The 17,279-nt window shown below is 37.8% G+C and overlaps 1 protein-coding gene across 2 annotated transcripts in view; it reads right to left on the bottom strand.

Moving 5' to 3' along the window:
* Nucleotides 1-7,214: 7,214 nt before the first annotated feature.
* LOC149081444 (heterogeneous nuclear ribonucleoprotein L-like) overlaps nt 7,215-17,279 on the bottom strand; it is a 42,343-nt gene continuing 32,278 nt past the window's right edge. For both annotated transcript variants that reach the window (XM_089238376.1, XM_089238377.1), the window contains exons 10-13: nt 14,809-15,135; nt 11,453-11,516; nt 8,342-8,437; nt 7,215-7,595 (exon numbers count right to left, since the gene is read on the bottom strand). In XM_089238376.1, coding sequence (XP_089094502.1) covers nt 7,513-7,595; nt 8,342-8,437; nt 11,453-11,516; nt 14,809-15,135 — 570 coding nt within the window. In that variant the 3' untranslated portion in view covers nt 7,215-7,512. The remainder of the gene's footprint in view (nt 7,596-8,341; nt 8,438-11,452; nt 11,517-14,808; nt 15,136-17,279) is intronic.

Genomic DNA, 17,279 nt, shown 5'->3' with positions numbered 1-17,279 from the left:
ATACTGGTGTCCCCTTGTAAAAGTAGTCGATTGGCGGTTGGTTCATGGTCCATCCTATCCATCCCATTGAAAATTTTGAACACTTCGATCATATCTCCTCGACACCTGCGTTCATCCAATGTAAACATATTCAAAAAATTAAGTTTCTCTTCATAACTCAAGCCCCGTGTGCCAATAAGGACACGCGTAGCTCTTCTCTGCACCCCCTTCAACCAAGTCTATATCCCTCTGTAGGTATGGTCTCCAAAACCTCACAGCATACTCCAGTCCAGGACGAACTAAGTCTCGAAAAAGCGGAAGAATGAGTTTATCGATAAAAAGTGAAAAAAGTATGGGACCAAGGACACTTCCTTGAGGAACTCCACTTGTGACGTCTGTCCAACCAGAGAATTCCCCGTTCACCGTAACTCGGTGAGACCTATCTCTTAACCACGATTCTATCCAATTCAGCAAGTTGCCCCCAATTCCAATCTCGTGTAAACGCTTCAAGAGTTTACCACGTTGGACACGATCGACTGCCTTCTGGAAATCAAGGTAAACAACATCTACATTTTCGCCCTTACCCAATGCCTTCGTCACGTGATCATAGACTCCTACGAAATAGAACGTTTAAAACTTGGTAAATGAGATGCATGCATTGGATGCATTGGCGTACGACAAAGGAAGGGGTTTCTAGTCGTCGTCGTCGTCCCCCGAGCCGAGATCATCGTGTTAATTCGCGGGAAATAACGTAACTCCCCCCCCCCAACCCCCTGAAAAAGTCCTGCTTACGCTTATGATCAGGGTTTGAGCTTGCGCGCGTGTGTTTAAGTGATAAACCGGTGGTTATGCATAATCCCCAATAGTCTCGATAAAGAAAGATTGATTCAATTTCACTACATTTATCAATTTTAAAGGCGATTATGCAGTTACTAGGGTGACCATACATCTCGTATTTCCTAGGATAGTCCCGGTTTTTCTGTCTGTCTCGAATTTTTTGCTAAAATGTCCCGGTTTTTTACGTATTTTCAACGAAAGCAACTTGACTTTTAATAGTTAATTTTATTCTTCAAATCACCGATTAAGGGGGACACGTGACGTTCAAATGAAAATTTCTTATTACTCTATGTTTCTTACTAAAAATGCCTTAATGACATTTCAGTATCGAAATAATAATTTCAGGTCTCTTAGTTGAAAAAAATGTGTTTCAACAAGCTTGGCGCTTTATTTAGACGCTAAAATTCGCCAAATATGAACGGTAAATTTTTTTAGTCATTTTTTGTCCCCTGCATAATTTGCAATAAAAACAGGTTTATATTTTTTATTCTCATTAATGGTTTCTCATGATATAAAATGCACGCTACAGATATATACAGAGCAAAATAAAAAAAAAATTATGATTTTCAGTGAAATTTGAGACGCAGGTGACAAAAAACTTCGTTCCAATTTGGCACCTTTTGGTGTATAAATAAGGCACCAAGCTTGTTGAAACACATATTTTTTCAAAGACACCTGAAACTGCCATTACATTGATACTGAAATGTCATTAAGGCATTTTTAACAAGAAATATGGAGTAATAAGAAATTTTCATTTGAACGTCACGTGACCACTATATCTTCCCAACTCAAAAATTACATTACGGTAATTACGACTACAAATAAGAATCACCTCCCATATTTGCCAGGTTTCTTTTTAATTCGCTGGTATTTGAAATTACGCTTCGTTTCCCGTGATTGGCGACTTTTCTGTGATTTTATCACGAGTTGACAACTCTGCTTACTTTTGGCATCATCAGAACAAAACAGAGCCAACCAAAACAGGCCCAACAGAGCCATCCTCGACCATAGTAATGTTCAGTTAATTAAGTAATGTCATATGTAAACTGACGATTTATCATATTGACTAGCACGAGCTTGTGATTAAACATAATCTCAGTTGAATAGGATAATTTCTCGATTTATGACAAAAAAGTAATGAATTCCATTTTGTAAAAAAAAATAGAGTTTGCCTGATTTTACTGTCCGCTATCGAGAGTGTACGCTCTTGGGGAGTGAAATACATTAAAGCCCCTCCCCCCCCCCTATTCCACGGGACCTTGCATCAAAAAATTGTCCATTAACGGGGAGTTTCCGTTAAAGGAGGTTCTACTGCATAACTTCTTCACAACACAGTTGTTCAGATAGTTTTAATCGGTGAATTCGGTGAAGAATAGAAATTCAAGTTTTCTTCGTCGAAAATACGTGGGAAAAACGGAGCATTTTTTGGCCAGAATTACGTGAAAATACGGGAATGTCCAGCGAAATACGGCACGTATGGTCACCCTTGGCAGCATCAAGGAAACGCAGGAGACAAAACTCAGACTATCGTTTCGTTCGATAGTTAATGAAATTGCAAATGATATAAGGAGTAAAATCTATATATATAAAATTGATTTTCTGTGTGTGTGTGTGTGTGTGTGTTCTCTATACAAATCTACAATTTTAGATCGATCGTTATATACCGATCAAAATTTTGCATATATACCAAATGGGACCCGACTTGAACGATAGGCTACTTTAAAATTTCGTCAGCCCAGGGCAAATGCCCCAAATGGGCAAAAAACTGTCCGGCAACAATGGTTTTTGGGCCTCAACAATCACTTTCGGAACGTTTACTTTGGTTACCGTGGTTCCCTAGCAATGCGTTTCAGACGTGTATATGCCTTTACAACGGTTTGTCACTTCTTTAATCCTGTTAGTATATGTATAATAGTTTATGCCTTTATAATGGTTTGCCACATTTTCAATATACTCTCAGTAATGAGGCTTTTTGAATAGACGTCATAATCATCATCAGCATCGCTTTGAGAGTCAGGAAAAGGGTGATCCTCATAGAAATCAGTGCTAAAATTGTCGATTTTACTGTAGAAATGCGGAAATTAGTGGGATTTTCTGCCCCATCAATAATTTTAAAAATTGTATTGCATTCTCGATTTTTGAAATATTCAGTTCGCTTAGAGATATACGAAGCCCAGGAGATTAAATATGAAGTAATTAGCCAAACCTATACTTTTGAGTTGGATATTCGAGCAATATCATTGATTTCATTTATATCTTCTCAAGTATGAAAATTAATGTCTCCATATTGTCTCTTTTGATATTTATTTGCATAAATTCATGTGGGTTAGGATATTTTAAAATTAGTTATCAGCCCGTGAAAAGTGCATCGAAAAAATTCCACAGCTTTAACTAAGGATTTTTGGAAGCTGGAACAGACAGATGGATAACTTGAAGTTCAGGGGAAGGGGGGGGGGGAATCGAAGTACCTAGCGCCCCTTAAAAACAGGAAAATATATATTCATTTCTACGTTTCTGTGTAAATCTAGATTTGCTTATTTCGCGCAGGTCGCCATATTGGTTAACTTGGACACGGTTTGTATGTCCCTCAAGAAAAAAAGAGGGAGATATCACGTGATCCAAAAAAGCCTCATTGAAGAAAACCCGGGCAGCGCCGGGTATTATGGCTAGTTTGTTTATATCTTTGTTGTGTGTAAAAATATACCTGTATCACTGAGCTATAAGTAAATTGGAGTGAAGACTCGCTACTCAATAACACAGACGTTCGCGAGCCGACGCGGAGGAATACAAAAGTGGGCGTGACGGAGCGAGATACATGTCTCATATTTGGAATTGCCCCATTGCATTAACATGGTCAGGAAATGTTTTACCCGGTTCGCTCCAAAAGGGTGATGCGGTCGCGTAGGACGACGGCTCGCGCAGTCCTCACTCCACTTTACTTATAGCTCAGTGACCTGTATTTCGACATATCAGACAGTAGTTTAACATTTTAAGGTAATTGGTAAAGGCATTTGGTGTGACTTGCGTGCAGCAATTGTAGTAAAATATATCTACGTATGTTGCTAGAAATTCTTTATGTAATGTATCAGTACGACCCATGGAAGGTTATTTATATCCCTTTGGGTCGAAAAGTGTTTAATTTTTTTTTTTTTTTTGTCTGTTTTGTCCATTGTGCTGTTTGTTCAATAAAATAATAATAAAATGAAATTCAAACATGGCGTCTCTCTCTCTCATGAAAAAAGCATACAAAGCCGCGAATTTCTTCATACTTTTCGTCAACTAAAATTCTTGGAGAAACGGATATTGCGATCAAAATCTTCCCTTTTTCCTACGAAAAGTTATTTTTTAGGGGTTTTAACTATTATTTTAGTTAATTATTTTCAACCTTAAAAATAAACTCATCATCTTAAACGTCAAGCGAGCGAAGAAGAAAAAAAATTATATGTATATATTTTTTAATTAAATACTCAAATGAAGTTTTTTTTTTCTTCTTCTCTATTTTGGGAAAACATGATGAGCAACTTCATGTTGACATGACGAAGAAATAGGAAAAAGAATCTCGGTGGAGCTTGACATTAGGAAATATTGCATTTCTCGGAAAACCTGGAAAAAACTTTACTGTTTAAAGAATAATATATATCTTCGCATTTTTTTCCCTCTCGACCTCTTCGTTGTTTTTCGCCGGGATATTACGCCGTCAGTTTGTTCTGGAAGAAATGCGTGTATTCTCACTGGCCCAGGGCTTTTTTTCTCCCATGGACAAACGGGGCATGAGCCCAGGGTTCACAAATTTTCAGGGGGGGGGGAGGGGCAAAATTCTAAAATTTAAGAATTTGTTCTATACGTTAACTTTCTCAACTCGCTGAAATCTGAAGGTGACACTGAACACCCCCCAACGAAGGGTGTCCGGAAAATTCACAGACAACGAGATGAGATGACGAGCTTCAGATGAGTGAGAAAGTGAACGAGTGAGTGCATTGATGAGCGAGTATATGAACGCTCAGTATATTACTTGCCAGATCACTCACTTACTCCCTAGGTCACTCATTACTCCTTGGGTCACTTGCTTCCCAGGTCACTCAATTATTTCACAGGTCACTTTTACTCACTAGATCGCTCACTTGCTTCCTAGCTTACCCACTCACTTCGTCATTCACTCACCAGGTCACTCATTCCATTACTTACTCACTTGGTTGTTCATTATATCATCAACTCAGTGTTGTTCACTCGGTTACACACTCAATCACCTGGTCTCTCACTTGCTAACTAGGCCGCTCACTGTTACTCCCTGAACCAATCGCACCTCTCACTCACGACAGAAGCAATTACAACCATTTTACTTCGGAAAAAAAGGTAGCGCTAACGCTCTTCCTCCGGCCGCCACTTCAGTGTTTTGTCAAGATTGGTTTTTCCCACAGTTAGAAATCGATTTGGTTGACTTCATTTTCGAGCAGGACGGAGCACCCCCACGCAGGAGCTTGGGCGTTCGAAAATTTGAGAACAATCGCATTCATGAACGATTCATCGGCCGTATGGGACCTGACGATTCAGTTGAGCATCACTGGCCTCCAAGATCGCCGGACCTCAATGTGCGATTTCCGTTTTGTGGGTTTATAAAAGACTACGTTTATATGCCTTCTCTTCCAGCTACATTAGCCGAACTGAAGATACGCATAACAGCAGCCGTGGATGCAAATATGCTCGCAAAAGTTTGGGATGAATTTGACTACCGTATATATATACAGACATATGCCGTGCACCCCAAGGTGAACATATTGAGCACCTTTTATTTGGTTTGTAAAAAAAACTTTGATTAGCCATCTAATATAAAATTAATCTTGTGTCTGTCCAATATTTTTTGTTGATCACTTTTGTCGCACCACGGTCATTTTCTGCACACGATGGCTAATTAGACCCCGGGACCTACAATTTATTGCCGATTCCGAACGGCAGGCTTGTTTTTTATACTCATCGAGAGGTTGGTGCCCTAACCCCTCGATGGGGACTCCCTGCGGTAGCCGTTTTTTGTTCTACCCCTGTGTCAGGAGTGTTTTCTGACAAGGACAAACCGGGTATCGAACTCGCGACACCTCTAAACATCCTTGCGTACTTTAGGCGAGTATCTTATCAACCCGGCTACCACGCCCCAATATTTTTTGTAATATACATATTTAAAATCGGGTGATTCTTTTTGAAACACCCTGTATAATGCAGATTTATCATGGACGTAAACATCTATCCGGTTCATGAGCCCAAGCCCACTCAATATTTGCCACCATCTCGATAAGACCTATAAGAATATTGGAACACTTGGCAAAATCTCCCTTCCCCTGACAATATTTTTAGCCCTCCCAGTATCTTCAAGCCTTTGTATGTTGTGCTTGATATCATATCTAATGTTTGATAATGCACTTGCCAGTTTTAAATCTCCTCTCTACGGAATTGTTCTAACGTACGACCCCTCAAACAAAGACAAGCATAGAAAAAACAAGAGATTTTAATCTCTTGTCTTAATCTGAAAAATCTCTTGTTTTTTCTATGCTTGTCTTTGTTTGAGGGGTGGTACGTTAGAACAATTCCGTAAACGTGTTTTTATTTACTCACAAAAAATTCTTAAGGTTGCCTTTCTTATCTTAAATCGGCATGCATACCTTGGAAAGTGAGAATGTTTGTATTTCTGAATTCTTTTATAAAATTTTTTAGGACAACGCCTTGAGACCCTTTCCTTGCAAGACGTTTCGTAGACTGCATAATGCTATTATCACTTGTTTCATTGATATTCTAATGTAGCAATTCCCAAAACATGGCGTTGTGAGGTGTCATGACGAGGGAGAAACACTGGATTTTGCATCATCGAAATGAGGCAGAAAGATGTAATAAATTTGGAAATTTTCAATCATGTCACAAGCCTTGCATGCATTTTTAGACGTTACAAGCATTTCTAGGAATTCTCAACTTGCAAAATTCCTAGAAATGTGTGTAACCCCTCTTCTCCCCCCCCCCCCCAGAAATACAAAGGAAGCTTGTGTGAACCTAGAAATGCATGCTTATCCTTAGGCAGTCTTCAAGCATGGAAGGTTTGGAACCAATGCACTGAAGAATGGCTAGTAAACAGCTATTGGAAAAAAGCAAAAGAGAGCGTGATTCAACATCATATCTTGATTCATCATATTTTGCCAAAAAGTTTGTCTTTCTGTTCTGTCTTCTTTGGTCCGAAACACAATTCACAGGCCTGATTTCAAAAACCACTGCTACGGGGAAACTTTTACACCATAAAACTTGAACATTTTCATTGAAATTTGCTCAAGAGACAGGAATTTGTTTCCTCAAATGAATATTTTTTAATATATAGGTCATTTCTTCATATACCCGAAATAAAGTTTAAAAAATACCATTAGTGAACTCAAAGACAAGTTTATTTGGAGGAAAAAAATACAATACAAATACAAAATGCATAATACACAGCAAATACTTCAGATCGAGCAAGAAGGAATGACTTTTCCATCTATACAATCCCTGTCAAATATAATTTAATATCTATTCGACAGGTGTTGCTCCGCAATAAAAGTTTCACTTGACATAACTTTGTCAAACAAAGACAACGCAATAAAGTGCAGATAAATCTAAATCTATGTCTTTGCGATGTTTAAAAAGAAAAAAAAAACTGGAGCATCAGTTGACCGACGTCCAAGGAATTCAGTAGCTGTCATCTGCACCACGATTCCGTGAACTTGCAGCAGATGAGAAACACAGCTTCAGCAAATACGGGAATTTCGAATCTGTGGCAAAAAATACAATAACATATATTATTTCATCCACAAAACAATTAAATTGAGCCATGAAAAAAACAAAACATCAGCCCAACATTCTGAAAACACAGTGAGACTTCAATATAACAGAAACTCTGCAGACCAAGAAAAAAAATTGCTGTAGAGGGATTATCATTACATCGAGAGAGGCAAAATTTTCATTATATGACACCAGATGTATGCTGTTTTGTTGACATCTATTTTAAATCTGTTTAGTGAGTACCATCAGAAAATGTACTTTAAAGCATTTTATCGCTGCAAGAAACATAAAACTGATTAGATGATTAATAAAATTCATTTAAAGATGCACCCCCCCCCCTTCCCATATATATTACAATATAGATGGGGGGATTCTACAACGATATTTGATATCGTTGTAGAAGGATTTACGGTTATACTGAGTATAATTGTAGTGAGTTGATATATCATATCACTGTATACAGTGACATGATATATCAACTCAGTGAAAGTATTATCATGAATTATGAGCATGGAAGTCAGGCGCAGCTCCAGTGCAATGTGTCAGGAGCTGTGACTTTATCGGATCATCCCATTTTTTGTCGGATCATCCCATACTTTAGAGATCAATTTTTCCCATGCTAGCAAACAATGTAATTGTGTATTCATAATAGTATAGTGCAGTAAAACTTTATTTTATAAACTATGCATATAAGTATGTGTTGAGGAATAATGCAGTAAATACAAAACTGACTCACTTGGATTCGGGATTGAAGCATGGTTACACAGTGCAAGGGCTTCGAGGGCATGAGAAAGGTCTTCAAACTCCAGCAAGCCAGACGAGCTTCGTTCAGCTATTTATATGGAAAAATAACAACAAGTTTTATCAGAATTGCTGCCCACAGTATTTGCAATTTAGAATCATATGTTTGAAGCATAGGCAATGGTTTTACAAGTCAGATGCTCTTATTCAACAAGTATATAATTTTGCGTGATTGTACCGGTCACAAAGAGGCCTGTTTTTTTGTACAGTTATGTTCTATGTACAGTCAACGCGCATTTTCAAGACTTTGCATGGACATGAGAAAATTAGTTCATAAATGGGAAAGACATTTGAAGGAATAGTATATTCAGGGCTCCCACTTAAAAAATTAGAAAAAGTAGGAACGGAACAAGCACGATTAAAAAGTAGGACAGGGAGGGTACCCCCTTAGACAACATAATTATACACTGAAGAGCCAAAAAAACTGGTCCACCTGCCTAATATCGTGTAGGGCCCCCCGCGAGCCCACAGAAGTGCCGCAACACGACGTGGCATGGACTCGACTAATGTCTGAAGTAGTGCTGGAGGTAATTGACACCATGAATCCTGCAGGGCTGTCCATAAATCCGTAGGAGTAAGAGGGGGTGGAGATCTCTTCTGAACAGACGTTGCAAGGCATCCCAGATATGTTCAATAATGTTCGTGTCTGGGGATTTAGGTGGCCAGCGGAAGTGTCTAAAGTCAGAAGAGTGTTCCTGGAGCCACTTTGTAGCAATTCTGGACGTGTGGGGTGTCGCATTGTCCTGCCGAAATTGTCCAAGTCTGTCGGAATGCACAATGGACATGAATGGGTGCAGGTGATCAGACAGGATGCTTACGTACATGTCAGAGTCGTATCTAGACGTATCAGGGGTCCCCTATCACGCCCACTGCACAAGCCCCATACCATCACAGAGCCTCCACCAGCTTGAACAGTCCCCTGTTGACACGAAGGGTCCATGGATTCATGAGGTTGTCTCCATACACGTCCATCAGCTCGAAGCAATTGGAACCGAGACTCGTCAGACCAGGCAACGTGTTTCCAGTCCTCAACAGTCCAATGTCTGTGTTGTCGGGCCCAGGCGAGGCGTAAAGCTTTGTGTCGTGCAGTCATCAAGGGTACACAAGTGGGCCTTCGGCTCCAAAAGCCCATATCGATGATGTTTCGTTGAATGGTTCGCACGCTGACACTTGTTGATGGCCCAGCATTGAAATCTGCAGCAATTTGTGGAAGGGTTGCACGTCTGTCACGTTTAATGATTTTCATCAGTCCCGTTCTTGCATGATCTTTTTCCGGCCGCAGCGATGTTGTAGATTTAATTTTTTATCGGATTCCCGATATTCACGGTACACTTGTGAAATGGTCGTACGTGAAAATCCAAATTTCATCGCTACCTCGGAGATGCTATGTCTCATCTCTCGTGCGCCGACTATAACACCACGTTCAAACTCACTTAAGATCCGATGTAAATAAATCAAGGTGAGTTAGATGGTTTTACTGCGTAGTCTATATTTTTTTAAATGGATTTCTCTACATTTTACTGTTCAATACCAGTGTAATCATTTTTGACAAATGAAGCATTTTCATTTCTAGCTCTTTGTTGAGCATAGAAAATATTGCTTATTCCTTCTGCATGCCCTAAAAATACATAAGACAACTGAATGTTATTGGGTAGCATCAGAATCACAAAACCTAGAATAGGCTCATGTATCTGTATTCCAGTGGTTCTCACACTTTTGTCGCCTGCGATTCCCTAGCCAAATTCATAGTTCATCGGAGGCTTCCAAGAACAGTTTGGCAGATTCTCATTTTAAAGAATCTTCACTTCAAAGCATAAATAGGCACGTGAATTAATACCTTAAGCTTGCTGCAATGCAGGGTTCCCTGGGAGGCAAAATTTAGGGAGCAGCCATTTTAGGGGTGGGAGTAAAGAATACTGCCATATAAAATTATCGAATTTTAGAATTGTGGCAAAAAATCGTAGTCACAGCATGATTTTATCGTTCGCTATAGCTAGTCGGTAAAGATCGGCATGACAAAAAAAATGATATAAAATTGGTGTCCTTTCTCATGGCCCCCACAAGAATGGGGCTGACAGGGCTATAGCTTTGAGACCCAGGACAATTACCATCATTGTTTTCTACTATAAATTCACTATGGAGCCCCCCCCCCTCCCCCACGTGAAAATTCTGAATTTGCGAAACGTCAAAGATCCCAGCCTAGGGGCCCTGCTCCACGATGTGAGGGTTATGCCCTTTCTCATATGGAAACCAATATTGTTCCCAAGACCACTGCTTCAGGAGATATTGCAGATGTTCAAAGGTCCCAACAAGCAAAGAAAGAGAAAGTTAGAAATGGATTATCTTTTGGGTTTGATAATACGATTAAATAATCAACGTTTGGGTGTACCCAAAATTCCAAAACGAACGTTCGTTTTGGAATTTTGGGTACACCCAAACGTTGATTATTTAATCGTATTAAAGAAAAAGTTGTTGTTCTCGTTCATTCAGCTGAATACCCCTACCCATAATGATACCCATCCTCTTCCCCAATATACAAATTGACAGATAATGTCTTTCTTCTGATTCTTTTTTGTTTACCCATCCCCTATCCCAGCAAAAAAAATCTTGGAGAAAAAAAAACAGAAAAAGAAGAAAGAAATTTAAATGTCCCAGAAAAATAGTGATTCAAAAAAAAACTTTTAAAGATGTAAAAAATCTGTGACCTTCACCCAAATTTTAGTACTTTTCCCGTGACTTTTCCGTGATGGTTGACACCCCGAGGATGGTGATGATAGCACTCATTGTACCACATAAAAAATTTAACGATGGTTTCAGAAAGACAATGTGAAGCAATGGTGTGATAATGATAGTCTTTGTGACTTGTTCTGTTTTTTAACGGTTTTCTATGGATGATTTCTGGCAACCAAGAAAATGTGTAATTTGACTCCCATGCAGAAAATTGCCAAAAGTGAAATTTTTTAGTCTTCAGAAATTTAGAAAAAAAGGAGAAAAACACAACAACAAATAATAACAACAATGAAAACCAAAGCAATAATTCACTCACAATCTTTCTTAGCCGGAAACACTCGCACTATAGTCGGTGGAACAGCTCCATGTTCTTCAAAGACCTTACAAATAAAAGAATGAGATGTCATATGTTTGCCCGTTCATTCTTATAAAATAAGAAATAAGCGGGGGAAAATGCAGTTTAATAAATTCCGCAATTAAAAAAATGGCAAAATGTAAAAGGGTTCATCAAATTAAACTCATTCAAGTTGCTAAATTAAGAATGGTACAGTACAGTGTGGACAAAAAGATCTGAACACATTTTAAAAATAAATAACAAATCAATCAATCAACATAAAAAGGTGTGGTTCGCACTAAAATATATATCATGGCACAGATTTTTTTTTTTTTTGATTCTTAAATTTTAAAAAAATTCAAATTTCACCCGCAGGTGGCACTGCAAAAAAAAATTCACATTACATAAAATGCAACACAGTGTACAATTAATGTTTGTGACAATTTCAGTGTAACATAAAACTACCATATTCCAACATATAAGTACCCTTTCACCCATTTAGATGTAGCTCAAGCTCATATTGAAAAACGCCATAATATTATGATTCAAATTGTCGTAAGCATTTATTATGCACCGTTTGTGTAGAATTTTGTGTGTTATATGTTGAGTTTTTTTGCTTTACCACCTCTGAATAAATATGAACTTTTTCTTTTAATTTCTCAAGAAAACCCCTAGGTCATTATAAGGCTTTCAAATTAGGCCCAAGTCGTCTTCAACCACCTGCTCTTCTTGAGACAGAGTGGCAGACCATGATAAGTATTTTATCACAAGCTGCACCTTTTTATGTCAATTAGTTCATTTGTTATTAATTTTTAAAATGTGTCCAGGACTTTCTTATCCACCTGATATATCACAGGTGGGGGGGGGGGGGGGGAAGGACAGAATTTTAGATGAAGCAACATATCATGAAGCCATACCACACGTTTGTTAAAAGTCACTATCATTTATATAGGCCCACACACATTCCTGAAGAGAAAAACATTGCTCATAAAGGACATTAACTGGTTATGCCACTGTGACACATTGGAAAAGCTGGATCAAGAATAAGCAACTCAGTACTTTCACGCAGTAGGATTTTATTGCATGGGGGTCATTCAAGTATTACGTCAGCATCTATGAGAGAGAGGGGTTTCTGATTTGCTGACTTTTAATGACGGGGGGGGGGGGATTAAGATTTGGATGATGCTTACGTCATCAACCAACCTTTATAAAAATATTAAATATTCTCAATGGAATCTTACTCAGTGTGCCAAAAACAAGAAAAATCTTTCGCTAGTTTGTGGGTGCCTGAAGTAACATTCTCCCTATTCATAAGTCTTCTACAGAGCCACTTTAGTGATTTCTAAATGTTTCGCTGATCCAAGTGATTTGGAAATATGTCTGCGGGGGGGGGGGGGAAGACTTAATGCTCTGGAACTGTTCCAAGCATAACTCAAGTGATCCATAATCATGCCACGGATTGCGTAAGTGTTCTGGAACTGTGTCACGGGTCACTTAAGTGATTTGTGAATGTGCCACAGGCCTACCTGAGTGATCTGAAAATGTGTCACGGGCAGCTTAAATGATCTAGAATTATGCTACGGGTCACTTGAGGTATCTGTAAATCTGCTGATTAGTTTATTTTTACAAAATCAGGCTTGGGGTTTATCTGATGTGGCCAGCCACCTCAGATAAACCCCAAGGTCACATTTTGTCCACAGACTTACCATATATAGTGTAGTGGATGGGTCAGAATTTCTTAAAAAGAAATTTTGATTTCTTAGCCCTTAAATAACTTTGAAACTAACAGAAATTGATTATAACAACATATAAGGTAACATATAAAGGTATTTTCTTTTGAAATTTTAATTTTTTTAAAATGCTTATGCGTTTAAGAATAAATTTTTGATCGTCTGGCAGGCAGAAGGGGGGGGGGCATACGTCTCTAATCCCACCAACATGTATTAGGAGGTAGAGGGCAGAGATGGTGAAATTTTGCTGACGGGGGGGGGGGGTCAAAATGGCTAAAAATTTACTGACATAATACTTGAATGGCTCCAAGGCAATGCTTTTCTTCATGGTTATGAACATGGGAAAGATCCTCCATTCTAAAAGGGGGGGGGGATGACTAGGCCATCATTCAGTCAGTCAGCCTGAAAGGGGTACAAAAGTCATTCATAATGGAATGCTCGTAACAAGGCATTCCTTCCAAGGCAAAGGCAAACTTCACATTAGGTACACAACATATGCACAGCACAACTTATATTGATTTGTAATTTTGAAAAAGTGCTAAAGGAATACACAGACTATCACAGTAGCAAACCAAAGTCTGTCTTTACAAATGATATAATTTTACAATGATATTACTGTGTTCGCTATTAATGTCACCCTAAAACATGGCCTGGCAGCTCTCCCCACAAAAATGAGATGAAATTTTTGGGAGTAAACAAGTAAATTTATCAGCTAGGGCCTCAGAAAAGTCACTTTGCCCGAGGGCTTATGGCAATTTAATGATGGCCCTGATTGCCACTACTGCTCACTCTCACTGACTCACTAGTACACATGCTGACACAGCTTTATGGGACATACTTATCAATATGAAACTATGGTAGCCGACAGACCTTGTGTAAAACTAAGTGTTTTGATGTTGTTGGTAATTAAACTTTAGTTTGAAGATATTGTTTAAATGTTTCAAAGACAAATGAATTTTTTCTTCTTTCATTGGCTTACACATTTTGGCCATACAACAGAGAGTCGTTTTCGGAGCATCATAGTCAAAAACCATAAACAAATAAAACCAATGGAAGAACAAGGAACTCTTGGTTGTCTGGAGTATTGCCTCTGTATTAGCAGAGGCAAATTGGGCTTTAAATGCAAATTGGGGTGCGATCTGTTGCAGAGTGTTGAGAACCCTGTCTTTTGCTGTGATCTATGTGGCATAAGTTAATGATTTTGGTAGCAAAGGAAATCTTGGCAAGTTTTGATGAAGTACCCCTAGAGAAAATTTAGGTCAAAATTAGAATTGCATGTTGGTTTGTTTTTTTTGTCAAAAACTGAAGCTTTCTGGATAGTAAATCTCAGTTATGTTACAATCATAAGTCACATCAATGGAATCAGATATCAAATGAATTACATTATCAATAAGACTGTCTTCGATTTTGACAAGAATACATGTTTTATATCACCTTGCCAATGCACCATCGTGGTACTAAAGCTTTACGTTCTTCAATTACAAAAAGTAAAGTTCATTCCCCATTTATAAGTACTTAAAAAGTACTTCAAAAATTACAAATACTTTAATGACATTCATATCTCCATCAAGTAACTTTTTAAATTACAACAGAGCAATGATTAATCACCCCAGTCATCTCCTCTTCGGTGATTCCAAATGGAGCATTGAAAAAGTGCAGAAGCTTCGACGGGGGAAGGATTCTGTTTTTCTGTGCAGCCTCTGGAGTAGAGAAGCGGTTGTTGCGGTTTTTAGTGAAATCCTTGAATGACAGCGTTCCATCAGGAAGTTCAAATGGCTGGTTGACATCATTCAGGTAGACCTGTTTAGAGTATCCCACTTGCAGTTTGCTATCAAACATTATGGCACCATTGAGATGGCCAACTGCTCGTTCAACCGCAATCGGATCTCCCATCTGAACCATTGCGCAACCTTCTTTGCTTTTCAAGAATTTTATCTGATCGATGAAAGAAAGAAAAAATTAAACACTAAAAAGCATGAATTAAAAAATAAAATATAATCAATAGCTTGTTTAAATCCCCAAAGTGAGAAGAAAAAAAACTTATTTGAGGACAGTAACGTGGAACTTTTGAGATAGGTGACTGGTAAATAATAAGCGTGCAAGATGTATTTCAGCATAAAAATGTATTGAATATCACACAGTTAAATAGAACCAAATATGTTTGAAAAAAATCAGCCTTTTGGGAAAAGAAGATTTAATCAAAATTGCAGTCATGTCTACCTATAATTTAAAAATGGTTAAATACAGTTATAATTTTTTTTGCAGACAAAAATAGCAAAAGTTATGATAAGCAAAAATGTATCTGTAAAATCTTTAGGAGGCTTGCCTGACAGCACAGGGGGCTTACCATCTTCCAATGCTTATAAAAAAAAATAGTCTGAGAGACGAGGATAATCTGCACTATTTATTCAAGGAGGAAAAAAAATTTTGGTACCAGCTCAAAACTTGAACATGCATCTGTCTCATTCCGCGTGACAAGTGGGAAGAACCACTCAGAGATTCAGATTATGGAACTTTACACTCGTGCAATAACATTGCGCTTGTGAAAATGAATTTTTTAACATTCGTTTCTGAAAAATAATGACAATACAATCACAAAAACATAAAATACTTTAATTTTATTAATGTACAAAAAATAAATTTCCTTGAGAAATAAACGGGTGATTAACTTTTTCACTCGCCAAATAAGGAATTCACTTAGCATTTTATGATTGATCACAAACTCAATTTTAAATTAACATTGAAATGTACTCATGCGAAAAAAGTTGCAAATCAGCTGCAGATCGTCGTACGGAATATAGGTGTTACATCGGAACAAAAATATGAACAAGATGAGGCATAATTTGTTAAATTCTCGAAAACTATTAACCTTAATCAATCACAAATGGTGATTGAGTAATAATATTGTGTTCTTCAAAACAAGAAAATTCCAACAGACCATTGCAAAAGTTATATGTATATGGGGATAATTAAGGCTGAGGGGATGCAAACATGATTTCAATTGTTTTACGCACGAATAATGAAATTTATACTCAAATATGTGTATTTAACGATAAAATACACATAAAAATATCCTTTTCTGCTTGTTATACTTGCATTAATCTCCGATAAATCCCCCCCCCCCTCAAATACAGTATGACAAATAATAATAATAGGAACCTGAGGAGAGCAATGCTAGAGAAAAAAATATCTTGAATGCATACCAGCTAGTGGCCAGATGAAAGAGAAAGAAAACACTTTTCCCTGTATTTTCCTTCATATTATGTGGTCTCAAGCACAATTCTCAAGGATCTGCACAGGGTTCCCTTCTAACAATAATCAGTGGGATGATTTGTGAGACCTAATCATTGTCTCTCGGATTATTCTTTATAAGCATTAGAAGATGGTAGCCCCCCCCCCCCTCCCCAATGCTTTTTCCATCATGAAAAATCTTTGAAGTGAGACAATTTTTTGTCATTGTGATCCTATACTCATTAGACTAAGGATAATCTAAAATATGAGGATATAATCCATGTGTAGCATATTTTATTAGCACTTTGGTTCATAAAGAAAAGTCAGTTGCTTGTGTTGAAGCAAGGTAGTTTTTAATTCTCCCCCTCCCAAAAAAAGGAAGAAAACAAATTTCTAAGGGTGCAAAAATTTATTACAGCAGCAGGCAAGTGACTGGGTGAATTGTCAATATATAGTGTCATTTTGAACAAACTTTTTCAAGACTGACAATAATGTGGCCAAATTATTCTTAAAAAATGGAATCTGTCTCTCTAAAGCCTTGATTCTAAATGGACGAATAGGTCAAACTTAATTTTCCCAAATGTTTAATAAAGTTTCATCAATAGCAGCTTCTAAGCCTCTACTTTTAACATCTGAGAAAAATCAGCTTTGTTTTGCTTAACATGGCATTCTGATTCCACACTGATTCATAGGTGCTAATTCCCATACTTGAAAAATCTGACGTTTATCATGTGATGAAATATTTTGCAAGGGGGAAACAAAATTTTTGGGGACATTCCCATATTTTTTACTGGTCTGATTTAAAAAAAAAAATACTGTATATACTCGTGTATAAGCTAACCCCCCCC

Source organism: Pholcus phalangioides, unplaced genomic scaffold, assembly GCF_987345545.1.
Source record: "Pholcus phalangioides strain wild (caught in Gottingen) unplaced genomic scaffold, Ppha-v1.0 ptg000010l_1, whole genome shotgun sequence".
NCBI classification, from domain to species: Eukaryota; Metazoa; Arthropoda; class Arachnida; order Araneae; family Pholcidae; genus Pholcus; species Pholcus phalangioides.
This window is presented reverse-complemented; position numbering and strand designations above follow the sequence as displayed.